This window comes from Perognathus longimembris, chromosome 2 (assembly GCF_023159225.1).
Source record: "Perognathus longimembris pacificus isolate PPM17 chromosome 2, ASM2315922v1, whole genome shotgun sequence".
Classification (NCBI taxonomy): domain Eukaryota; kingdom Metazoa; phylum Chordata; class Mammalia; order Rodentia; family Heteromyidae; genus Perognathus; species Perognathus longimembris.
Window position 1 is genome coordinate 22,504,847 of NC_063162.1, and position 26,338 is coordinate 22,531,184.

General features: G+C 48.4%; 1 protein-coding gene and 1 long non-coding RNA gene across 11 annotated transcripts in view; one reads left to right on the forward strand and one right to left on the reverse strand.

Moving 5' to 3' along the window:
* Positions 1 to 733: 733 nt before the first annotated feature.
* On the forward strand, positions 734 to 25,927 carry LOC125346152. Its single transcript, XR_007209873.1, has 4 exons — positions 734 to 745; positions 9,532 to 9,535; positions 10,813 to 11,708; positions 25,912 to 25,927. It is a non-coding gene; the product is annotated as an uncharacterized LOC125346152 (long non-coding RNA).
* The window catches only part of Pax2 (paired box 2), a 92,313-nt gene continuing 78,181 nt past the window's right edge, over positions 12,207 to 26,338 (reverse strand). For 8 of the 10 annotated variants that reach the window (XM_048338448.1, XM_048338446.1, XM_048338445.1 and 5 more), the window contains 3 exons: positions 15,647 to 15,748; positions 13,352 to 13,438; positions 12,207 to 12,864 (listed from right to left, as the gene is read on the reverse strand). In XM_048338448.1, coding sequence (XP_048194405.1) covers positions 12,743 to 12,864; positions 13,352 to 13,438; positions 15,647 to 15,748 — 311 coding nt within the window. In that variant the 3' untranslated portion in view covers positions 12,207 to 12,742. Of the gene's footprint in view, positions 12,884 to 13,351; positions 13,439 to 15,646; positions 15,749 to 26,338 lie in introns of all 10 variants that reach the window. The other 2 variants (XM_048338450.1, XM_048338449.1) reach the window with 1 other exon arrangement.

A 26,338-nucleotide genomic window follows, 5' to 3' on the forward strand; every position in this document is an offset into this window, starting at 1 on the left:
CAGTTGATGGGCTCACAAGTTGACCAAATATTCTTTGAGGAGTTTTCATCTCCTCAGCCACATCAGCTATCCCTGGGCTGCTAAGAATGTCCTGACTCTGGAGGAACTTGGCTCCCGATTCAGGCTAGGGGCATAGCCAAAGACAGGGCATTTATTTATTCATCTGTTTATTCTTCAACATGTGTTTTCTGGCATCCATTGACAGGTTCTGAGAATAAAGACATGGACTCCATTCTCATGGAACTTAATGCTTTGGTGGAAAGGCAGAACAAATGCACAAATACTTAGTAGGGCAATATGCTGATGAATGGGGAATTTTGGGGAGTTATAAAAGTATACATAGGGGCCTGGGAATATGGCAAGAGTGCTTGCTTCGGATACATGAAGCCCTAGGTTCGATTCCCCAGCACCACATATATAGAAAAGGCCAGAAGTGGTGCTGTGGCTCAAGTTGTAGAGTGCTAGCCTTGAGCAAAAATAGAAGCCAGGGACAGTGCTCAGGCCTTCAGTTCAAGGCCCAGGACTAGCGGCAAAATAAATAAATAAATAAATAAATAAATAAATAAATAAATAAATAATATCTAGGGTATCAAGGAAGGCTCCCTGGAGGGAATAACCTTTAATAAAGATAAAAAGAAATGACTAGACATTAAGTGAGTGGTGGGTGTTACAGGATGAGAGGAGACTGCTATGCTGAGAGAAAAATGTAGAAAGGTCAGGTGGGAAGTTGGGAGCTGGAAGGGAAGTCAGGGAGCACATTAAAGATGAGACTAGCGTGTTGTAACTTTTAAGTTAGGAGTTTTGACCTGATCCCTTACAGGGCCAAGGTGGTCCACTGAAGAATGTGGGGATGTGTGGGAGAGTGCATAACAGGATGTTTCCCCAAAGCTAATAGCTACAAGCAAAAGCCTAGTCAGGGGAGTATGCAGAGCACAAGATGGCCCAGCCTTAAGTTAGAAAAAAGTCCTTTACAAGATTTGATAGATGGAGCTGGGAATATGGCCTAGTGGCAAGATTGTTTGCCTTGTATACATGAAGCCCTGGGTTCAATTCCCCAGCACCACATATATAGAAAACAACCAGAAATGGCACTGTGGCTCAAGTGGCAGAGTGCTAGCCTTGAGCAAAAAGAAGCCAGGGGGCTGGGGATATAGCCTAGTGGCAAGAGTGCCTGCCTCGGATACACGAGGCCCTAGGTTCGATTCCCCAGCACCACATATACAGAAAACGGCCAGAAGCGGCGCTGTGGCTCAAGTGGCGGAGTGCTAGCCTTGAGCGGGAAGAAGCCAGGGACAGTGCTCAGGCCCTGAGTCCAAGGCCCAGGACTGGCAAAAAAAAAAAAAAAAAAAGAAGCCAGGGACAGTGCTCAGGCCCTGAGTCCAAGACCCAGGACTGGCAAAAAAAAAAAAAAGATTTGATAGATTTCCCTGATGTTGAACTCAGGACTTGGATTCTGATTGGATGGGAGGAATGAGCCAGAGGAGGAATCGGGATGACTGCTGGAATTCTGGCTTGAGAAGTTGAATGGATGATGGCATCATTCCTTGAGATTAGGATTGATGGATAGGACAATAGTGCCTTGGGTTCCACACAGTCACCTAGGATGGTTGAGGATAATGATAGGGGAGTACAAGGAGTTATGGGGACCAACCCAGTCAAGGGGTAGAGAAAGTCTTCCTAGTTGGGCTTGCTGATATCAAGGCTATAACTAAATGTGGTTGGACCATGAACTGGGACCTGAAGGTGCGGAGGCCGGAAGGTGGGGAAGTTCAAGTTCTGTAGAATTGAAAGTGGACCCAGGGTGGCCCAAGGCCTGGGTGACTCCAGCCTTCATTGGTGACAGACGGCTGGGCTAGGCTGGACTGCCCTCTCCTCCTCTGATAATTAATCCCGCACGGGGGCCGCGGGCGATGACAGGGCTGTCTAGCGTGCACTTAAGCATTAAATGACCAATTTCTGTCAGACTAACTTCCCCAGCCTCCTCGTCCCCTCCTCTGCCGCCCACACCCCGCCTGCATCCCCTCCCTCTGCTCCCTGCACTCTCAGTTTTTCAGCAACTGATGGCTCCTGGTTCATTTCTGTGGAATTAATTGGTCCCTGAATGAATTCTGTTGACAGGGCAATTTATCATGTGTTTGGGCTGACAGTGCGGGTGTTGGGGGTAGGGGGTGGGGAGATAGACTGTGGAGGGGGTGAGGTAAGGGGAGAAGAGGGTTTGTGGTAGGATGAATATTGACCATACATGGGGGCCTGAGAGACACAAGCCCCAGGAGCTAGGAGTTCCATAGAGTACCCAACCATGGCTCCATCTCATGCTACATAAGCTAGTCCTACAAGTTTGAGGGAAAATTCCAAATTAGAGGCCCCCCAAAACTTTGTCTAGTTTCTCTTCAGCCCTTTAAATAGGGCTATCTTCATTGGGGGAAACTCTGTACCATCTTCTGAAGGCTGGAATGGAGCCCTGCAGGTTTTAAGAGAGAATAAGTGTGTGTGTGTGTGTGTGTGTGTGTGTGTGTGTGTGTGTGTGTGTGTGGTGAACACACTCATGCACTCAAGGAGAGAAGGACTGATTAGTCTGGGGGGTAAAGGGGCCAGTCCCCAGGGAGTTGGGCGCTCAGCCGGCCTGGCTAACAGGGTCCTGAGGGGCTGGCTAATTAGAGTATTGGAATGGTTTGGACAGGCAGAGATGTAAGGAGAGGGTGGAAATGTAGTTGGTCCCAAATAGCTGCTTCCTTTGTTCCCCTTGCTTCATACCCTACCCTGTACCTGCCAAGGTCCCCTCACACCTCCATTCATCTGCCCCAAAGCTTATGTTCCAGAGACCTTTAGGCAAACACTGGGAAAAGAGATAGGAAAAGACAGTACTAAGTTCCGCATGGAGAATGGCAATAAATAAATAAATATATCCATGAATCCTCCTTCTCTAGCTTAAAAAGGAACACCTTACCTGTTCCAATTTTCATACGTCCCCTCAGTCCCCCAGAACTTTCCTGAACTTCTCTTGGCCAAAGAGATTGCCTGAGGCACCTGTAGTGTACAACTGTGGAACTCCAAATTGTCCAACTGGGAAGAAGTCCTAAAGGCCATCTGCTTTTGTATATGAAGAAACGGAGGCACACCCATACAGAGAGGAGTTTGTGATCATCACCAATTGACCCTGTGAGACATAGTCTGGATCCTTTCCACCCTAGCTTTGAGTTGCCTGTCTACACATAGTTTTTGTTCTGCCTCAAGATTGCATGTAGGACCTGGAATTTCTTTGTGGAATTTATCTTCCACACAAGGCAGCTAAGGCCATGCCTGGGGACTGGACAATGGAGAGTTAGGATGGTCAGATTGTGAAACTGGGCCTGAGGAGCTGCTGAGGTTCAGGCTGTGGATGAGGTGAAAGAGGGACAGGAATGTAATTTTGAGGGATCATGGACAGGCCACTAGCCTGGTGTGCAGCATGCTCCTTCCAAAGACTTCCTTTCAAATCCCTGGGAGAATGTCTCCAAAATTCTCAGTCCTCCTCAAGCCTAGATCCAGCTTGCTCCCTCCCTCTCAGGGGATAACAGCTGTATCTCCAGTCTCTCTATGCAAATCCCCCAGCCTTCCTCCCCTTGTGACCTTTTCCAGGCAGAACTATCTGGTTCCTGCCTACTCTCGTCCACTTTTAGGTCTCTTTTCTTTTTAGGTCAGTCATGGGGCTTGAACTCTGGGCCTGGACACTGTCCTAAGCTCTTTTGCTCAAGGTTAGTGCTCTACCAATTTGAGCCACAGCACCACTCCTGGTTTTCTGGTGGTTAATTGGAGACAAGTCTTACAGAACTTCCTGCCCAGGTGGTTTCAAACCATGATCCTCAAATCTCATTCTCCTTAGCAACTCCTTAGAGGACTACAGGCATGAGCCACCAGAGTCTGGCTTTTTAGGCCTCTTTCAACAAGCTCCTCACATCTACCTCTTAGCAGCTCACACTCTGGCTCTGCCATTGGCTTATCCACATAGGCCTTAGCCTTAAAAAAAAAAAAAACTCTCCTGAATTCATAGCTTCCTGTATACTCCTCTTTTCCGCCCCTCTCCTTTCTCTTTTCTTTCTTTTTTTTTTTAGAATTAAAAAAATTAGTTTATTTATACAGAGGAGTGTCCTCTGCCTTTCAAACTTTCAAAAGAATTGTTAAGCTACTTAGGCTTTAGCCACTTCCATTTCTAGCAGTCTTCCCCCTTCCCTCAGAAAGCATAGCTTGGAGGCCTCCAGCTATTCCTGTATAAAAAAAAATACAGTGACTTTTCTTTCAGTTGTAGCACCAAAAAGGCCAAATTTGGTTCCCTCCCAAAACAATTATACTTCTATGTGTCAAGGACTTGGTTGTCTCTTTACTTTTGTTGTTGTTGTTGTTGGTTGTGGGGCTTAAACTCAGGGCCTGGGTGCTATCTCTGAGTTCTTTTGCTCAAAGCTAGCACTCTACCATTTTAAGCCACAGTGTCACTTCTAGTTTTTGAGTGGCTTATTAAAGAGCCTCATGGACTTTCCTGCTCAGGCTGGCTTTGAACCATGATCCTCTGATCTCAGCCTCCTGAGTAGCTAGGGTTACAGGTGTGAGCCCCTGGTACCTGGCTTCTCTTTACTTTTTTAAAGTTATGTTTTGTTTTATTTTATTTATTTATTTTGCCTGTCATGGGGCTTGGACTCAGGGCCTGAGCACTGTCCCTGGCTTCTTTTTGCTCAAGGCTAGCACTTTACCACTTGAGTCACAGTACCACTTCTGGCTTTTTCTGTTTATGTGGTGCTGAGGAATGGAACCCAGGGCTTCATATATGGAGGCAAGCACTCTACCACTAGGCCATATTCTCAGCCTCACATTTTATTTATTTTTATTTTATTTTATTTTTTGGCCAGTCCTGGGGCTTGGACTCAGGGCCTGAGCACTGTCCCTGGCTTATTCTTGCTCAAGGCTAGCACTCTGCCACAGGGCCACTTCTGGCCATTTTCAGTATATGTGGTGCTGGGGAATCGAACCCAGGGCCTCATGTATACAAGGCAAGCACTCTTGCCACTAGGCCATATCCTCAGCCCTCACATTTTATTTATTTGTTTGTTTGTTTGTTTGTTTGTTTTTGGCCAGTCCTGGGCCTTGAACTCAGGGCCTGAGCACTGTCCCTGGCTTCCTTTTGCTCAAGGCTAGCACTCTGCCACTTGAGCCACAGCGCCACTTCTGGCCGTTTTCTGTATATGTGGTGCTGGGGAATTGAACCCAGGGCCTCATGTATAGGAGGCAAGCTCTCTTGCCACTAGGCCATATCCCCAGCCCCGACATTTTATTTTTTAATAAAATTGAAATTAGATTTTAAAAAGTACCAACATAAAAATACCTTCCTTTGTCCCTGCTCACACTACTTCCTGTTCAGAGACAACTGTTTTTATTTGATAATAGTTTATTTTTCTGACCATGTGAAGAAAATCTTTTCTTCAACAATGATATGACCTTTAGCTATATTTCTTTAAAATCTCTCTGTCTATATAGAGATTGATAGATTTTTTTTGTGTGTGTCTGTTGTGGGGCTTGAATTCAGGGCCTCAGGGCCTGAGCGCTGTCCCTGAGCTCTTTTGCTCAAGCCTAGTGCTCTACCACTTTGAGCCATAGCTCCACTTCTGGTTTTCTGGTGGTTAATTATAGATAAGAATCTAATGGAGTTTCTAGCCCAGACTGGCTTCAAACTGTGATCCTCAGATCTCAGCCTCCTGAGTAGCTAAGATTACTGGTGTGAGCTACCAGCATCCAGCTAAAAGTATACGTTTTTAATGTATCTATACCTATTTCTTTCCAAAGCCAATGTAATCATTCTTCTAGGTCCCCATCACTCCTGTTGGACAATGGTAGTCGTGACTTACAATCCTCCCTGCATCCACTGTCTCTCCTTGAATTTCATGCCTCATATCATGAACCAAGTGTTCTTCCAAAAGTGCAGACTTATCAAAGCATTCTCTCTTGCTCAAAAACTTTCCATAGGGGCTGGGGATATGGCCTAGTGGCAAGAGTGCTTGCCTCATATACATGAGGCCCTGGGTTCGATTCCCCAGCACCACATATACAGAAAAACGGCCAGAAGTGGTGCTGTGGCTCAAGTGGCAGAGTGCTAGCCTTGAGCAAAAAGAAGCCAGGGACCGTGCTCAGGCCCTGAGTCCAAGCCCCAGGACTGGCCAAAAAAAAAAAACAAAAAAAAAAACAAAAAAAACTTTCCATAGTTCTCATTGCCTATAAAAAAAAAATTGCAAAGCTCGTACTCCCAAAACTGCTTCAATGAGAATTTAATGACAGAAATCCAGCACATTTGCTTAAAAAAACAACAACAAATGAACAGGATATTGTCTTCTGACTCTGGAAATGTCAAAAGTAGGTCTTGTTTTGGGTTGACTCCAGAGGCTAGCATGACACCACCAGTGTTGTCTCACTCTCTCATTCTATGTCTCCTCTCAGTGATATTTGTCTCCGCTTGAGTCTAAATGTGTCTCATTCATGAGCAGGCACTCATCACATACTGACATAGTTAAAGTTCTCTAAGGGACCTAAGGGGGTCCTCAGCTGTCATTATTGTAGGGCACAGTCCAAAAGAAGAGATCCTTACTCTTCCAGTACTCGAGAACAGTCCTTGTGAGAGAACTTCTATTGTTACTAACTTAAGGCTTATGTGCTGTAGCTAAGGACATGGCATTTTCACTGGCCAGATGTGTAGCCAGGATCAGATGGAGTATTCTGTTAGTTCCACAAAAATTACGCAGAATGTGGGAGGGGCAATTTTCCAGTGGAAGGAGTGGTGCATTCCTGAAACTCCCTCTGGGAACTCTGACTGGTGCTTTGGATATAAGGGACAGAGTTGCCCAGGTAATGATGGGAGTCATTGAAGAGTTTAGTATTTATCTCAAACCACTAGGCTGAAGAAAAATAAGAAACAGAATCTTCCTTCTAGAACCTCCTCATAGTAACTCAGCTACTTCCTTAGTAGATCATCTTTCTTTTTCTGTGATTGAGGACTTCATTCTCTCATCTCTGCTCTGTGTCTTTCCCCTCCATAAGCCTACCTCTTTATTCTTCATTTCTTTATCCTCTTATCACCCCATTCATTTATTTGTTTATAGTAGTTTGTTGAATAGCTAATGTGTGCCAAACACTGTCCTAAGCATGGGGGAGACAACGGATACAGCAGTCACAAAACAGACAAAAATCTGTCCTCATGGCTTTCACACTACAGTAACAGAAGGTAGAAGATAAGCAAATCCACTGGGTACTGGTAGGTGGCTTGGATACAGAGGAAGGGAATAGCGCTCTCTCTCTCTCTCTCTCTCTCTCTCTCTCTCTCTCTCTCTCTCTCTGTGTGTGTGTGTGTGTGTGTGTGTGTGTGTGTGTGTGTGATTCTGTGCTATTTTGTATTTGAGTGGTGATGGGGATGGAACCCAGGGCCCTGTACATGTTAGGCAAATGCTTTACCACTGAGCTATATGGTCCAATATCCTAATTTATACTATTAAATCAGGAATACCTCTCTAATATGTGACATTGTAGTACAGAACTTGTGGTACTAAAAGTGCCAGTCATAGGAACACCTGGGGAAAAGGTAGCTAAGCAAAAAATACATTAAATGTAAATGTCCTGAGAAGGTACTTCCTTGGTGTGACTGAAGCAGAGTACAAAGGCCAACAGACTTGGAGAATACAGAGTCCAGGGTGGTAATGAGAGATGAGTTAAGACTATCATGGAGTGAGGATGTGGGTGAAGAGCCACAGCATGTAGAGTATGGTAGGTCAGTGTCATAATTTGGCCTTGACTGAGGGAGATGGAGAATCGCCTTAGGGTTCTGAACAAGTAGGGAAATGACTTGTAGGACATTTTGGAGGATCATTGGTTGCAGGAAGGAGGTAAAGATGAAAGCAGAAAGATCAAGGGACACTTTTTTAAAAGTTATAGTGGCTTGGTAAAGATGACACAGTGCAGGTAGTTGAAAGTGGCCATATTCTAGACCAGTTTTAAAGGTAAACACTTGGCAAATCCTGGGGAATTGTCTCATTATTTCTGTACTTCTTACCTCTGCTTCCTGAGAGAGGGGAATGGGTTGGGTCAGTGTGGATTTCTGTACCAGTCTAATTAGGTATTAGTAAAAGAATCATCATGCTGTCTACATGGGCAGGAGGAGATTGTGGATAGCTTCCTTGAAGGAGCTATGTTTGTGGCAGGCACCATTTTGATATTCCCACCACAGTGTCCCAGCTAACTTCTTGTAAGCTTTATTTGCAAACCCATCATTCCCTTCTCCTTCCCTATGGGTCTGATACTTTAGCCATATTTTATCAGGGATATTGTATGACTTCATGCCTTTGTTCCTGTTATTCCTTCAACTGACGACACTTTTTTTTCCAACTATCATAGCTATGTACCTCAGTTGGCAACTCTGTCAGGGTGAGGTGGTAAGAAGACTAGCAAAACAAATTCTGGGGAAAACAAATTGAAGTTACAGAATAGGCCCTATTGGTGATCTGGTGAATGAGAGGGCTTCAGTTGAGTGGACAACTGGCCAAGATTCTAGAGCATTTCTGGGGACTTTGAGTTGACTCCAAGCAGACAGCGCCTCTGAAAAAACACAGAACAAAGGCTTCTGATATAAACAGTGGAACCCTCAGCAACCCTTTTGGTAGAAAGGAGACTAGAAGATAAGAAGCTTGAGAAGCCGACAAGAGTGTCTCTGGCTCCCAGTTGATGGTAGGGTAAGCAGAGATCTTTGTCTGGGTGCCTGGAGACCAAGCCAAGTACTAGGAGCCACATCTCTGCTATTCAGTAGGTTCAGCCAACCCAATGTCTTGGCTTGGTAACTTTCAGGAACTCCCTTATTGGACATCAAGTAACAGGAGTTCTCTCTCAAAAAATGGAGTGGGCATCTTCCAGAGGGCACAAGATAATCCCTTTGGGTGTGAGAAGAAAATATTCGAACCCCATTTCTACTTACTCCAATTTTGTTATTTTTTTTCTATTTTATGTTTTGTAAGGTTCATGTTGGTCCAGTAGTACATTTGTGGAAAGTGTAAATAAAAAGACATAGTTAGATCAGGGGTATGTAATCAGAATTTTTTTTGCAGATAAACTATATGACCAAAGAGGTCTGAAGATCATTCTTGTAGACTAGTAGCCAAACCAGGGCTAAATGGGAATGATATTTGCTGAGATGGAACATTTGAGGGAATCATGGGTGAGGAGGGAAGGAGAAGAGGTTAGGTGTTTGCTGATTTGTTGGGGGATTCTGCATATTCCTTAGTGGTGGCATGATATGGGATGAGTCTAGTAAGTTAGCCTGAGGAAAGGAAAGGTCTCTGGCATCTTGGTGGGAAGGAAGTGTCTGGAACTCACTGCCTCAGTCAAGGGGGACAGTCACTCCTTAGTCTGAACCTAGGTCCTGCTTGCAGCAACCCCTTGAACTGGGGAAGTTTCCTGGGATGGAAAAAGAAAGTCTCCTAGGGTGGACAGTGGGAGGAAGCTGGTACCTGTGTGTTGTCAAGAGTGGAGGAGAGTTTGAGCTCAGGCGATGTTGAAAGGATGGACAGGGGCCACTTCCAAGTATCTTGGATGTGGCAGGACAATGCAGGCATCCTTTCCCAGCAGGAACAGACACAAGGACAGACACAAAGATCATTCACTTGTTACCTGGATCCAAGAATAACATGGATGTTTAAAAAGACCAACAGTTCTCTAAGCCATCTCAGAGACCTATCCAGAGACACAGGGGCACACAGACTGACAGAAATTCATTCAAATGCGGGAAGTCATTGATACAGCTGCCCAGCCAAAATAGACACCTGTGTGTGATCACTGTGGGACACACCTAGGCTGCAATACAGGATCAGCAGTCCAGTGGCTGCTCCCCAGGGCCTGGGACTCTTGGAGGGGGGGAGGGGCACATGAAATCCCAAGAGTGGGTTCTTGACATTCCTGTGGGGCTGCCATTCTTTAGGTCTAGAGGTAAATGCTGAGCAAGGAGCAAGTGTTTGAGGCCTCCTTGGTCTCTGGTGCAGACTCTGGAATAACATTGTGCCTTTGCCCACTTGAGGAGTCCAGGAAGGACACAGGATCCCCAAACCTACCCACCTGTAGAGTGCCTATGCTGTTGCATTCTAAGAGCCTGCACACTAGATCTGGGTGCCAGGCTGAGTGGGCAGGATGGCATGACTGGCCTGGTACAGATGCAGAAGCCCAAGCTAACTCTAAAGTTTCACAGAGAAAACTCTTGGGGAGATGGTGAGTAACAGAGAGTGGATGTTAAATGACAAGATTATCCCAGCCATCACCTATACTCAGCTGCTGCACAGGAAAGTTTCAGCCAAGGGCTTAGAGGGAGCCAAAGTGAGGGAGGAGTTGGGAGGACTATTGACAGAATTAACTGAGGACCAACCAGAGACAGGCCCATCCCAGCGTCAGGGAGAGACAAACCTGGAGCCATGGGGAGTGACATACAAAATTTTATTATTATTATCATTTATTTATTATTTTAAATTTATCATGTGCACAAAAGAAAAGAAAAAGAAAAAAAAAGGAATCAAAATGAACCGAAGCTGAAAGTGACCAAGAAACCAGAATGGTCGGGGAACCTTTCTAAGATTCGGACTGGCCCTGGGTCCCAGGCTCCTTCCTGCCCAGCCAGCCTGCCCAGGACTGGAACAGACTGAGCCACGGTCTAGGGACCTTGTCGCCCCCCCTGGGGAGGCCACTTGGAACCTGACTGGGCGCCGACACTTCCCTTAAGCTATTCTCTTTTCTCACTTTCCTTTTCCAATTAAAAAAAAAAAAAAGGCTCTGGGCGAGGACTCCAAGCCTTGGTGGGTTTGTTCAAGGATTTTTTATTTATTTATTTATTTTCACTTTTATTGACTTTGTTTCTGTTATTTCGAGTCGTCACGATCCACGGGTGAGGAGACATGCAGGGAGCATCGCCGCTACCGAGAGAGCAACTACGGGGAGGGGCAGGGTGGCCCGGCCAGGGCGCACGAGGGCGCGCGGGGCGCAGCAGAGAAGGGCCTGCCCAGAGGCTGGGGCTGCCACCTGTGATCTTGCCGGCCAGGGCAGAGCAGCCCGGGCAGAGCTGGGGGAGAGAGAGTTGAGAAGCGGAGCAGAGACAGGGAAACAATCAGAGGTCAAGACGCGGGGAGACGGAGACAGAGGGCGAGAGCAGCGGGGAGGACGGAGGTGAAGGGGGCGGGGGGGGGAGGGAGATGCCAGGAGGAGAGAGCGAAAACACGAATTACAGAGAAACAGCCAACAAAACAGAGGCGAGAGGAGTCCACGGGACCATGTTCGTCATTTTGCATAGAGATTTTTTTCTTTCGTAATAGTTTCGTAACATTAAAAAAAAAAAAACGTTGTCCCCCTCCTCCAGGCTTGTGCTGTGCTTCGGCGGGCGGCCCCCTCCCCCGCGAGCGGCGACTCTCACAGCACACGCGGCGGGGAGGATCTACAGGCAGGGCCGGCGGGGGGGCCGGGACTCGACGGGGCGGGGTGCGCGGAGGGTGGGGGAGAGGCTATGTACACTGGGGTTCGCCTTCACACGACACACACCGTCTTTCTAAAAAGCAGCAGCCTGTTGGTTTTTTTTTCTTCCTTTTGATCCTTTTTGCAATGACCATCCTATTAAATAAGTGTAGGCTTTTTTTTTTTTTTTGCGGTTCTTGTTCATTTCCTGCCCGAGGGGGGTGGGGTGGGGGTGGGGGTGGAGCGCGCAGTCCTCCACTTTCCATCCAGTCGTCCGCGGCTCAGCATGGGCTCCTACAGCTGCCAGGTCGGGGGGGGGGGTGCCAAGTAACAGCCCCGGAGACCAGTACCTGCGGCCTAGGGGACCGGGTCCTGCAGCGGGCTGGGGGTGTGGGGGGGGTGGGGAGCGGCCCACGGGGCAAGGACTTAGGAAGCAGGGACGCGGGGCGTCGCCAGCTGCGGAGATGACCCGTAGCGGGGGGGGAGTGAGAAGCCAGCAGCTGAAAGACGTTGTGGTGGGAGGCCAGGCGGTCCAGGTGGAGGAGAAGAGCCAAGAGCAAGGCTCTTGGATGCCCACCGCCGGAGCCTCCATGCCTTGGGTCCCCCCCAACTCGCGAGAGACTTGACACCCCAGACGCCTTCTGTAGAGCCCGACTTTCAGCGCCCCCCCTCCCACATCCCGCCTCTGGGGCGAGGCACATCCAAAAGGTGGCCCGGAATCCCCTCCCGCACCCTGACAGGTGGCTCTTCTTCCTTCTGCAGAAAGTCGTTTGGCCCCTCATTTCCTTTGCCCAGCGCGCTCCCCGCCCCGCCCCCCCCCCACGAAAGCCTCCTGGAGCCGGAGCGCCCCGGGGTGCTGCTTGGGGCGCTGGGCCGCGCTGCAGTCGGCATTGATTGTGTGTCACAGAAATGGATCTCGTCCTCAAGGTGGCGGCCGGGCCGGCGTCCCGTGGGGAGTGGCGGGCCCGCTGCCGGGCGGCTTCGGCGAGGCCCAGGAGAGTTTTGGCGGGGACACACCGGGCGACGACGCCGCGCGGTCCCAGGCGGGCGCGGAGGGTCGGCGGGCGGGGCTGGGGGGCGGTGCGCCCGGGCCCGAGGACCCCTCCCGCGGCTCTACCCGTCCGGTCCGGCCTTCGACTGGGTGGCGAGAAGGGCTGCGGGGGCGGGGGGGCTGGTTCTTGGGATGGGGTGGGGCTGGGACGGTGGCCGAGAGGCATCGCGTCGCGTTGGTCCTCCCTCCCTCCGGGGTGGGCGGTCAGACAGGGACGATGTGGAGGCCGAAGCTGTCGGCCTGAAGCTTGATGTGGTCCCCGCGGTAACTAGTGGCGGTCATAGGCAGCGGCAGCAGCGGCAGGGGCGGAGCCCCGGGGGGCGGCACTATAATAATAAGGGGAACCTGGAAGTTAACACAGGAGAAGAATGGGCTGGGTGAGAGGACAAACAGGAGAACAAAAAAAGGAAAGAAAAGCAAAGAAAAGACCTCCCCGGGCTGGGGTCCAGAGGGATCCGGGCTGGGAGGCCGTGGCTGGGCCGCCCGGGCAGTTGGCCTGGAGGGGAGGAGAGCTGCGCTTAAGCGCGGGGTGGGAGGAAAGGACCCAATCGGTGACGCCGGGCTGCAAACTCTCTAGAGGTTTCGAACCTTCCAGTGACCCCCGGAGGGAAGGAAGGGAGGAGGGGACGAGGCCCGAGGCACCGGGGTTCTCCAGGGATTCCCGGGCCTCTGCGCTGCTCTAACGAACCCGTTTCCCTTGGCCCAACCGGACACCCGAGGTCAGGTGGCCCAGGGCGGCGCCCGGGTCCCGCAGCCGCACCGCCGGGCGGACGCGCTGAGCCGCCGGCGGCCCAGCCCGGTGGGGGTACTCACTTAGTAAGGCGGGGTTGCTGAATCTCCAAGCCTCGTTGTAGGCGGTGTACTGGGGGTGGCTGTACGGGTTGCCAGAGAATTCGCTCCCTGCAGGAGGGTGGGGAAGTGGGGATCAGACCGCCGCACTCCAAAGCGGGCTCATCAAGCCGCGGGTTGGCGGCCTCTGCGCCCCCTTCACCCCCAGTCCCAGGCGCAAGGCCGGGCAATGGCGGGTGCGGACAGGCCGGAGGCGGGGCAATCCACCTGGTCCACGTGGGGGAGAGCCGCGGGAAGGCGACAAAGTACCCCGGCACCTGGCAGATTGTGACGGGGGAGGGGAAGATTGCGATCTGGGGACTGGGGCGAGCCGGGGCTCCCCTGCGGAGGCGCCCCAGGCCTCTTAGGAAGGGCTAGTTCGAGGGCTGGGTGTGCCCACCCCAGTAACCTGGGGCAAAGGGCTTTTATAGTGAACACTGTGATTCTGGGAGGCACAGCCCCACAGGGTGGGAGCGGGGGAGGGTGGCGAAGAGAAACCCTTGGGACACTTTGTCCCAGAAAGTCCTAAGAATGGCATCTTAGAGCGGTGCCAAACGCAAGGGGCGGAGAGCTCTGCTGGGACATACCCCCTCCCATCTTTCCCTCCGGAGGTTTCACTCGCAGGCCTCCGGGCCGGCCCGGGGAAACAACCGCAGAAGGCCGGTGGACTGCCCGCTGGTCCAGCAGCCGCGAGCGAAGGGCCCGTGGGCTGGGAGCCGTCGGAAGCTGCCTCCCTCTCTCTGGGGAGAAAGGCCAGGCCTCCAGGTTTCCCCCTCGCCCTTTCTCCTGTGTGATGACCCTAGACTGTTTACAGTGATCCCTAACCGCGGGTTAAGTAGAGGAGAAGGGGCCCCTCTTGGAGAGGGAGCTGGGGTGGGGGTGGGGGATGCAGCCACTGGAAAGCCTGTTTATTGACGAGGAGGGAAAGCATGCGTGCAGCAGGATAATGAGCTTCTGAGCTCAACTGTGACCAAGAGGAACTGAGCTATCTCCTTCCCCATCGCTAATGAAACAAGTGTAATTTCCTCATCAGCACTAGATTCTGTTTAACGACTCCCCCCTTGCCACCATGAGCTCTCTGCGGCTCCCCGCATCCCCACCTCCCTGCAGACTCCCCACTCTTCCCTCACCCCCACCTCTCCAACACCTCCTCCAGCTTCCACTTGCTTGCCCACTGGGACCTTCCTCCCAAATAATCTCCTTGACACCCCCCCCCAAAGTGCTTAAACTTCTCCCCCAGATCTGAGCAGTAATCCCTTTCCCAACACTTCTCTCTCCCTTCAGCCCCTTTCTACACCACTTTTCTGCAACCTCCCTGTTTTTCTCATCCCCACCTTAAGCGTGGCTTACCCAGGGCTGCCCTTGGGTTGATCCTAAGGTGGATGAGGCCAGTCAACCTCTTCTATCCTCTCCCTGGCCGGCTATCAATGAGAGGGAAACTTTGGAACAGGGCACAAGGCTCTCCGGGCTGGAGGCTGGGATGAATTTTACCTTCTTTAAGGCAAAAGGTTTGGGTGTTTCTGCAAACAGGAATGTCAACTCTCTGGCTTCAAGTTCCAACCCAGGATCCTAATCTAGGCGGAGGGCTGGGATATCACAACCAACCATCACCTGCAGTCACTGGCCCCTAAATATGGCCTCTGCAGCCAGAGACAGGCTACTCAAGACTGGGGGTGGGGCAAAATTTGGGGAGCAATGAGGACCTGGGTCATCTGGAAAGGTTTGGTGTGTCTCTCTGAACATCGTCTCTCTAGTTTTGCCATAGGCTAGCCTCAGTTTCTCTAACGGATGAGTTCTCTCCTCTCCAGGGATTGGGGGTTGGTTCTCCACCTAGTCTTCCCCCTGTGCCTTGGTGTGGACCCAGAGTGGCTTTGTCTGAGTGACTGACATGACCCTGGAAATGGTTCTTGGTTCCGAGTTTCCATGGAAACCAGGGCAGGCTCTTCTAGGCAGTGTCAGCTGACTAGGGTGGGCTGGAGCACTGAGGGTGGAGCTGAGGCTCAGTGTTCCTAGGGCACGGGCTCTGGTGTGTGGGTGCTGGGGGGCAGGGAACCATGACATAAAGTCATGTGCACTTCTGCAAACTCCCTGGATTGCTCATGGGGGAGGATGAGGGCCCCCAGAGAAAGAGAGAACAGAATAACAACAGTTTGTAGGGAGGGATGTTGGGTATACCCCTCCCCCCACCCTTGTCCTCCCACATCCCTGGCATCAGGCTAGAGACCACTCAATAGCTCTCCCACAATTAGTATCTCCCACCTAGCTGCAGCATTCACCTACCAGGCACCATTCCTGCCAGGGTGGAGGTGGGGTAGCTTCCCTGGCCAGTGGGGGGTACATGAGGGGGGTAACCAGGCAGGGTGGTGCTCGCCATGTCACGACCTGGAAAAACACAAAGGGGAAGGGGTGAGGCCTAGAAGAGAGGCTCTGCCTCTGTTTACACTGGTGTGCACCAGGGAGAGCACACTCTTGGGGCAGAAGGAACTCTGAGCAGATATGTGCCTGAATAAGCAGGTCCCTGGCTGCCTTTGCACAGATTCAAGCTTGTTACCTAAATGTCCGCATCTACCACTAGTTTGTGTGTGTACCTCCATTCTGTGTAGCTTTGGATCTCTGTGCATCTGTGTGTCTGCCTTTGCTTGTTTCTCTTTTCATTCTCAACCCAGATGGAGATGACCTGGTTTTACTCCTCCCTCTCAGAGACAGTCAGCTGTGGTCTTTCCAGTGGCCAAATGGACCTGTCATCTTGTTTACCTCTCCCTTCCTAACGCCCCATCTTTCCTTTAGGCTTGGAGAACACCCTCCCCCTACCCCCTACTCCTACAAGGGATGACTGGCATTCCCTGTCCTCTCCTGTGGGTCTGGCAGATGTGGAGGGTAGAGACCAGCCAGTGGGATAGTTTGCTGCTAGTGATTGTGCACTTACACAATAGAAATGATTCACCTCATTCCTGAGGTAAATCAGGAACTTTGAACCAACAGTGTCAGATTAAATTCCATTGAGCAAAATTTGGTACCCCTACCAGTGGCAGAGGCCTCTGTTAGCTAAAGATGTGTGCTCCTTAGCTAGTAGAAGAGCTGGGAGATTCCCCAATTCACAGATGACTCTTCTGAAATACAGTTGCATTTGATGGCTTTCCTTCCTTCCCTGTCCCCTCCATTGCTGTGGCATTTGTAAGGTCCATCCCTGGAAGGCTCCATGTAGATGCCCCCACCTCATTAAGTCTCCACCCAGTTACCTGGGTAACCTGCAGATCTGGAGGCAGTTACTTCCCCCTTCCCCGAGGTCACCTCCTAATCCACCTGGCCACACCCCCTGCCCCTGCCCTAGATAAAGCAGGGCTGGGTGGGGGTCGCCCCTTCTCTCCCTTCTCTGCCTTCTCTCTGGCCATGGATCATCTTGGCCACAGGCCAGCAGTTCAGTAATAAACATTCTCTCCTGCCTGAATACCACGTGGCGTTCTCCTTTACCGGCTACCTCCTTTAAAAAACCTAACAGCATTTAGCATACTCCAATTTTTAATGATATTTGCTCTCTCCCATCTCCCACACTCCCTCATACTAGAGACTACTCTGTTCTCTCTTGGGGACCATGTATTCTCTGTAGTGTTCCTTTATCTTCCTTGCCAGCTAATGCCACTCTACTTTGCTCCGAACCTTAGGAGGGCAAGATGTGGCTGAAGGAAGTCATGGGTCTATGTTCAACTTGTCCAATTTACTTCCTTTTCTTCAGCTAGGTCCTAGTCATCATGTTCTCCATTGCTATTCCAAAGTATCTTTTGTTCTTTTTTCCACTTCCAAATTAATTAATTAATTAATTGGAGGTAAGTTTCACTAAGGCTGTCCTCTAACTTAAGATCCTCCTGAGCACTCTTCTGAGTATTCAGATTATAGGCCTGGAACATCACGCCCAGCTAAGCATCTTTCTTGGCTACTGTCCCCTTGAAGATGACCACATCTTCTACTACCTTTCTCACCTCCACTTTGGCGCTTCTGAGTAGCTTATTCTTCTGTAAGCATACAGAGCTATGGCTCAGTATGTTTGCATTTAGAGTTGCCCGCCAAACACTTTTATTCTTAGCTATCCTTTTGTCACCTCAAACCTAATAAGAAGGCAGATTCACCTTCCCCTTCATGTCACTAACTCATCCATCCTCCCCCACTATATGAAGTCAGTCACCAAGGATTGTCAGTTCTCCTTAGCTATCTCTGAGGTAGATGTTTCCATTTTCTCTACTATGTTCATAGATCCTAAGCATCTGCTCCTGATTGGCCTGTCTATACCAAATGTACTGCTTGGATAGCCTCAAGAAACATTGCTTTATCACACATTTCCCCTGTTTAAAAACAAAACAAAACAAAAAACACATCATTGAAGCTATAGTTTGAATACTAACTTTCAGAGCCTCCTGGTTCTCTCTCCACCCAACTTTCTCAACTCTGATTTTCACTCCTCCTGGTTTACTTTGACTGCATTCTATTCTTTTCTTTCCTTTCTGTCAATTGTGGGGCTTGATCTCAGGGCCTGGGCACTGTCACTGAGCTCTTTTTGCTCAAGGCTAGTTACTACTTTGAGCCACAATGCCACTTCCAGTTTTCTGGTGGTTAATTGGAGATGAGAGTCTCACAGACTTTCCTGCTCGGAGTGACTTTAAACCACGATCCTCAGATCTCAGTCTCCAGAGTAACTGGGATTACAGATGTTAGCCACCGGCACCAGGCAGTTTGACTGTTTCCACTGTGCATTCACCATGACCTTTCCTTGTTCTAGCTCAAGCCTCAAAATCCCTACCATTCTACTCATCAGGGAAATTTCTTTCTTAAGCAGCTATAGGATCTGTTCTCCAGGTCTTTATAGGGGATAAATGTATCAGCCCTGTTGTTTCATGTCATAGTTTGCTTCATCAGACAGATCATAAGTAACCCAAGGGCAGAACCTGACTTCCGCTTTTCTGCATAGTTGAGAACACAACCAATAAATACTTGTTGATTAATTTCCTACCCCTCCATTGCACTTACAGCCAATTCCTAATAGGTTATAATTGCTTTCTAATTGCTTCATGTATGTTGAGTTGCTACAAGGAAGTAAAGCTGGAATGAAATGTGAATTTTTTTTTATTTTTATTTTTTTTGGTCATGGGGCTTGGTCATGGGTGCTCTCCCTGAGCTCTTCAGCTCAAGGCTAGCTCTCTGCCATTTAAGCCACAGTGCTACTTCTGGTTTTCTGGTGGTTAATTGGAGATAAGAGCCTCAGGGACTTTCCTACCTGGACTGGATTTGAACAGCGATCCTCAGATCTCAGCCTCTTGAGTAGCTAAGATTACAGGGGTGAGCCACTGGCACCTGGCTTAAAGATGAATGTTTGAATTTGTTTTGTTTTTTTTCCTTCCTTTAAAACAACTTAAGCAATAGTATGATGAAAGAATGGTGAGACACATATTTTGTGACTCAGCTTTATCATTCAATAGAATGATTTTCCTTTATGTTTATCAAATGTAGCTAACAGCTTATATTTCCTAAAACTCAAGAACAGGGTAGAACTACCATGTAAGAAATCACTTCAGTAGTCTACAGTGATAGAATAATTGATTTTTGCTTTGTTATGGATTTTATTCTCCCTTTTGTCCTCATTTTGCCCAACTTCCATCTCTCTCTTTCCTCCCTCCTCTTCCTCCTCCTCCTCCTCTTCCTCCTCCTCCTCCTCCTCCTCCTCCTCCTCCCCTTCCTCCTCCTCCTCCCTCTCTCTCTCTGTCTCTCTGTCTCTCTTTTACTGGGGCTTGAACTCAGGGCTTCACATTCTTCCCTGACTTCCCTTCAAGGCTGGTGCTGTACCACTTGAGCCATATCTCCAGCTCAACATTTTTGCTAGTTAATTGGAGATAATAGTCTCTCTGTTTTGTCTGCTTGGAGCTAGCTTCACACCATGATCCCCTGATCGCACCCTCCTGAGTAACCAGGATTTTGGGTATGGCCACTGGCACCTATTGATGTGGAGGATTTAAAACTAGAAAGGCATGGAAATCCAATTTCTTCTGGCCTCCCCTTATTTTTCCAGTCCTAGGGCTTGAACTCTGGGTCTGGGCACTGTCCCTGACCTTCTTTTGCTCAATCTTAGCCCTCCACCACTTGAGCCACAGCTCTACATCCAGTTTTCGATCTATTAATTGGAGATAAGAGTCTCCTGGAAGCCAGCACCTGTGGCTCACACCTGTAATCTTAGCTACTCAGGAGGCTGAGATCTGAGGGTCGAGGTTCAAAGCCAGCCCAGGCAGGAAAGTCCGTGAAACTCTTACCTCTAATTAGCCACCAAGAACCCAGAAGTGGTGCTGTGGCTCAAGTGGTAGAGCACTAGCCTTGAGCTGAAGAGCTCAGGGAGAGCACCCAGGCCCAGAGTTCAAGCCCCTGACCAACAAAAATAAGAGTCTCAGACTTTCCCACCTGGGCTGGCTTTGAACCATGATCCTCAGATCTCAGCCTCTTGAGTAGCTAGGATTACAGGCATGAGGCAGTGGTATCCAGCTTGGCCAGTAATCTTAGTGTCTAACAACAGAGTAGCCAAGAAAAGCTGCATAGTTTCTACAACCTGTCAAATATGAATTCCTAATAATCTAAGGTTTTGTCACAAAATCCCCCTACCTAGCTTCAGGAGAGAGCAAGTGAGGCCAGGTGACTAGAAAGTAATGTGTGGTTAACCTGGAGGCACTTCTATTGCAAAGTTTATTCCCACTGGCTTTCTCACTTGCAAAATGGGATGGCCAACTTCCAGCAGGTTGAAAGCCACCCACTGAACTGTTGATTAGAAGGCACATTCCAAATTCTATTTTTAAAAAAACTAAATCTTGGAAGCACCATGCAGCAATTTAAAAAACAATGTACAAAAGGTCCATGATGAGACAAAGCAGCCGAGCATCCTAGCCGATGACATATGGTAGTATTCCATTCAGTAACATCAGTGTTACCACCAATCAGAGCCTGCGGAAAACCCCTGAGCCAACTAGATGCAAGCCACTGCATACCATGCACACTCAGTGGTTTCATTAGTACACAGGTGATACCTGAGGAGCAGGGAAAAATTGGGCCCAACTCTTTCCAGAGCCATATATTCTTCTGGAACACTGTTGTCAATAATAGAAAATACACATTGCAGGAAGTTTGCAAATTACTAAGACCATTCTACCATTTGCCCAGCAGCATTCTTTGAGCAAACCTCCTTTGTGTGAGGGAATATCAATGGCTAATGGAATTTGTGCAAGGAAGAATTGACAGAGCACTGGGGGCTGCAGTACTACAGAGGGAGAGACAGATGGACAACTCTAAAACTGGGAATATGGCACAGCTATGTTCTTTAACTGTATTTTGTGTGTGTGTGTGTGTGTGTGTTTTCTTTTTTGGTACTGGGGATCGAACCCAGGACGTTGCACTTGCTAGGCAAGCGCTTTGCCACTGAGCTACATCCCAGCCCAAAGGGTTTTTTTTTAACTGTATTTTTTTGTGTTTTCTTTTTCTTTCTTTTTTTTTTTTTGTGGTACTGGGGATCGAACCCAGGACGTTGCACTTGCTAGGCAAGCTCTTTGCCACTTAGCTACATCCCAGCCCTGTTCTTTACACAAACAAGGCAAAGCACAGAAACAAGAAAACAGCTACATGGTAGAACATATCAGTTATAAAATATGTGCCATCTGCTAGCAGACGGGAAGCAGTAAAGAATTTGCTCTGCTCACTGACAATACCAGTAACATGAAAATTGCACAGGAATTACAAGTGGATGTAAACTTGTCCTATAAGAAGGTAAGAATCTCATATTGACCACTCCAAGAAGATAGACATTTCATATGGGCCACTTGGTTTATAAGTATACAAAGCTTTTATAGATAAAAGAGCATTCCAGTTGATTATCACGCTAATATCCTCGTTATAAAGATGAGAACATGGAGACACACAGAGGCATCAGAACTCCCCTGTGACCACAACGATAGAGCCAAAGTTGGGAGCCATGTCTGTGCCACACTGCCTTTAATGACAACATGGAGGCAGACTCCCCAAAGGAGTCACAGAAAAGGCAAAAAAGTCATCTAACAAGGAAAATCTCATACCATTACACAGCCATTAAGATTAAAAAAAAAAAAAAGGACACAAGGAATAATCAACTGACGTGGAAGGTCTGTAGTAAAACTCCACAGGGTGGAGCATTAATCTCCTTTGAGAGTTTTCTGAAAAACAAAGAGCCTCTTCAGGAAACAGTAGTTGTTGAGAATCTTAAAGTACCCAGAAGTGTTAGAAGCACTGTACTTGATGAGGATGTCTTCTCAGTTCAACTGAAGAAGTCCCTAAAGATTCTGAAGCCAATTTCTACAGCAATCACTACATTTGAATCAGACAGTGCACTTTTGTCAGACATTCCTTAGCAAATGGGCCAGAGCAAATCAACTGTTTTGGAGAATTTAAGTGCAACCTCTCTCACATGTACCAAGAGAGCAAAGTGAGAGACTTTATTAAGATATTGGGAAATTTTGGTCATCAGATAATTTGCTACTTTAATAGTCTCTTGAAAGATCTAAAGGCAGAGTTGGGTTTTTTCCTTGTACTCAGACTCACGAACATTCACTAAGCACCAACTGTCTATTAGGCATTGTCCTCAATATTTTATGTGTATTTTCTCATTTAATTCTCATACCAACTCTACCAGTTGTCCTGTCTTTAATCTCCACTTTGTAGATAAGAAACTGAAACTTGGAGGAACTAAATATTATGTCCCTGTTTTTACAGCTAGTAGATGGCAGAGCCTGGATTATGGAACAAGAACTATATTTGGGAATTGATTCTGGAATGATATTCTCAAATACTGTAGACCTAGAAAAGAGGCAGGTGTTTGGTCCAAGAGAGTAATGCGGATCATGCTAAGCTAATCTTTCCTAAAACAGAGCGTCTTGTCACTGCCTGTTTCTTGTATTGTCTATAGTGGAGATTTCAAAGTGGGATTCGCTGATTCCACAGGACTCCAAAGATACACTGTAGGGTGTCTGAAGAAAAGATTATAGATATTATAAATGCACATCTGTAGATGGTGTAGATAGTGTATGGTCTTTATCAGCTCAAAATATTCATAACTTGAGAGTATAATAAAAGAGTAATAAGCAGTGCTTATTTTTTTTTAAGTAGGAGAACCTGTTCTTTTGTGTAAAATGCTGATTTGTTTGTAACTACCTGAATAATATCAATAAATAAGAACATGTAGGAAACAGTAAAATGTAGTGTATAAGGGAAGCTTATCTCAAGTAGGGAAACGCCAGCACGAGAAGATCAAGGAAATAATAAAAAGGAAGCTGCTCAAGAAGCAGAAATTGCTGCGAGTGACAGCTTGGGCAATGAGACTTATTAGACACAGATTTACACAGCAAAAGTTATATCCAAAGAGTTTAGAGATGTGTTTCTTTGGCATCTTTCTCTGAAAATGAGCACGTTTGCTACCTACTTGACACCGTGAGGCCCCTAAGGCCAGAAAACATAACTCTTGTTTTACTACCTTATCCTCAAGTTTTGTCTGCTTCTCATAAAGTGGCAAAAAAAAAAAAAAATGAAGACATTAAAGGTTGGCAGTCTGTGGCTACATTTAATACAACCATTTGTAATATGTATAAGAATATGGTTAGTAAATTTGTAATTACTGTCTAAATACATGTACCTTCATATTTACCCTTTACAACAGTATATTGCATATAATACGCCAAGCTTATGAGCTTTGAATCCATCAAAGATACTTCCAAAAGAGAGGGAGTTTTCTATATATATCATTTTGTTCCTCATTTCCCAGGTTACGAGCTCCCCCCACCCCCGAAGGTTTGTTCTTTGGAGCACATGTGTCTGTGTGAGGACCCCATTAGGTACTGTGGAGGCCCCGCGTTCAGCCCTAGGCCTGCCTGCTCCAGGTTCCAGCAGAGGGGGCTGTGCCCACAGCTCAGGGTGGCTGCTCTCCTAGCTGATCTGTTGCCCAGTGACAGCTGGACCTCAAGTCCCTGAGGTGTCCTAGGCAATGATGTGTGTGGGCTCAGTGAGGTCTGGTCCTCTACTACCAAACAGCTGGACAGAGCCAGTCATGCTGTTCCTCTCCTTCCCACCACAGCACACAGCTCTGACAGGGCCGTGCAGTCTCCCGGCCCAGGGCACTTTCCCTCTAACTCATCTGGACCCACGGATGGAGACACTGCCCCAGGATCCTGGAATAAGCCCGGGCGGCAGGGCGGCGCGGTGGGGGGGGGGCACTCTGGGAAGAATCACATTTTCAAGAGGTTAAAGGGAATCCCATATGCCCACTCCTTCATTTACAGAGATGGAAACGGAAGCTCGTGGAGAGGAAGAGAAATCTCCAGTGCTCTCACTTCTCAAGACTGCCTTCTCTGGCTCCAGGAGCAGGTTGCAAATGAAGAGCAGAGCTAGGCAGGAGCTGGCATCCAGGAGGTTGGGCTCACAAATGGGCTCTGTGTCTATGAGACCCTCGTGCTGGGTGGGCAGAGGTTAAGCTTGTTTGCACAGTCTCCTGATACTCCAGGTCTCCCAGTTCCTCTCTGGCTTTATTTTGTTCTCTGAGAGCATTGAATTGTCAGCTCTAATCCTTCTGAAAGCACAGCGTTTTTCAGGCGCTCTGTGTAAGTGAAACCCTAATCCCAAGGAAAACGGTCACTTAAGCTGCTGGAGCATTAGGCTGTTCTCAGAGCCCACTGCAGGATTTCCTCCCTCCCTGCCTGTCAGGCTGCCACCACTGGGGAAGAGAGGGGAGGATTCCAGACTGAAGGCATGTAAAGCCCTCTCCAAAGTGACAACAGTGGCAGAACTGTCTCCCAGAGCTCAGGGTTAAAAAACCTCTGGCTAGTCTGTCCTGAGGCGACGACAGCTAAATATGGGGAAGGAGAGCCAAAGGATGACCACACCCTGGAGAAGGGAATAGGGTGGCTGTCTGAGGGGAAGCATGGTTTCCCATCTTGGCCAGGTGGCTTTAAGCTAGTGAGTCATTTCTGAGACACCACTATTAGGAATTTCTAGTTTTAACTGGGCACTGGTGGCTCACACCTGTAGTCCTGGCTACTCAGGAGGCTGAGATCTGAGAATTGGTTAGAAGCCAGCCCAGGCAGGAAAGTCGAAGAGACCCTTATCTCCAATTAACCAGCAGAAAGCCGGAAGTGCATCTGTGGCTCAAGTGATAGGGGGCTGGCCTTGAGCAAAAAAGTTCAGAGACAGCTCCCAGGCCCTGAGTTCAAGCCCCAGGATCAACTCTCTCTCTGTGTCTCTATCTGTCTGTCTCTCTTTCTCTCTCTCTCTCTGTCCCCTAGTTATTAAAAAAAAAAAAAGGCTAAGTCATCAGACTAGACTTTTCCTTAGCCAACATTTTTTTTTTCTTAGAAAGTACCAAATAATGGTATAAACAGCTCTCTGGAGGAGTCAGCCCATCACTGCTAGGATGGCTGGGAGGTACAGACATGGATTTAGGCTTGAGATGGTACAGCTTTTATTCCACTCTAAATTGGTCTGCCTCTCCAAGTCCTGGAGCAGATTTGTGCCTCAACTTTTCAACATCCTTTCCCTCTGGAGGTGGACTGAATAGAGGAGGAGGGGAAGGAGCCCGGTCCAATGACTGCCTAAGCTGCACACAGGGCACCTGCATATCTGTCAATGTCTCATTGCTATGGAAATGCCCCCATAATTAAATCAGAATGAGGTCTAGGGCTGGAGGTCCTTGGGGAGGTGGCTGGAGGTCTCAGGGATGTCTAGAAGAGGCCTTCCTCTTTTCTGAGGACCTTCTCAGCCTACCAGGAGTCTAAGAACAGTGGGTGCAGAAAAATCCTCAGACTTCACTGGGCCTCTGACTTGCCACACGTCCAAAGTTGTTTTCACCCTCTCCTTTCAAGGTTGGAGAGCAACTAGCCTCTGCCCTAAATTCCTCCAGCTAATCAGGGGCTTTGAGCCGACAGACAAGACTAAGAGAGTCCCAGCCGTCCTTCAGAAACACTTCTTGGGCCTTTATTGCCCTCTCTTCCTCAAGGGGCTGGCCAAGGCCTAAGTGTTTGTTTTATGGAGGGAAATGCAGTTGCATTGGAAGGGGGTTGTTAACTACAGGAAAGAGGCGGTCCCTGGTCCTCAGGCCTCCTTGAGTAGAAGGAGAAGATTTCCCAGGGTCCACACCTCTCTGCTCAAAGGTCATTTGGCTGCCTGTGAGCCCCAAGTTGAAGCTGCTGAGTTGGTCTCTTCTGTCTGAGGTTGAATCCATTTGCTCTCCCTGGTGTCTAGGACCCGGGGGCCAACCCTGCTGCTTAGCTTTAAACTCTGGCTCCCCAGCCTCTGGCCTCCCCAAGCTCTGCTCAAACTTGCCAGTTTCTGAGAGACAGGCATTGCCATTCCCTCTCCATGCCTTGGACAACACCCACTGGACCTGAACTAGGGATTCCTTCAAAGCTAATGTCTCTAGGCATTAAGAGAAGTTTCTCTCCATCTCTTGAATAAAACCTACTTCTCCCTGTCAGGTGAGGAAGTCAACACGCTTCCCACATACAAAGAGGGCTGGGGTGGGGCACTGTCCTGGCCCCCAACTGTCCATTTTCAGACATTTTCCTAAAGGAAAGGCGAGACACTCTGCTGGAACTCAGCAATCTGGGAGTTTGAACGAGCAGGAACAGGCTCTGCTTTCAGGGGTGTCTGAGACTCAGCTGTTTTAATAGTTCCTAGTCAACAAGCAAGAGGTGTGGTCTTCATTCTTTGTCCTTTTTGATCTCCATTATCTGGCAATTTGCTGAGCAGTGGGAGGGGAAGGAGCTCTGGGGATCTGGGTGCTCAAGACAGAACTTATACTTTGTTCTTTTTAGAATACGGAACATGCTTAGTTTATCTTCACATCTGGATTATTCTATGGCCTCTACTTCTTGGTGTGATGATTGTCATATGTATGGTTTCTGCTACTCTCCCACATAATAGTTTGCTTTCATA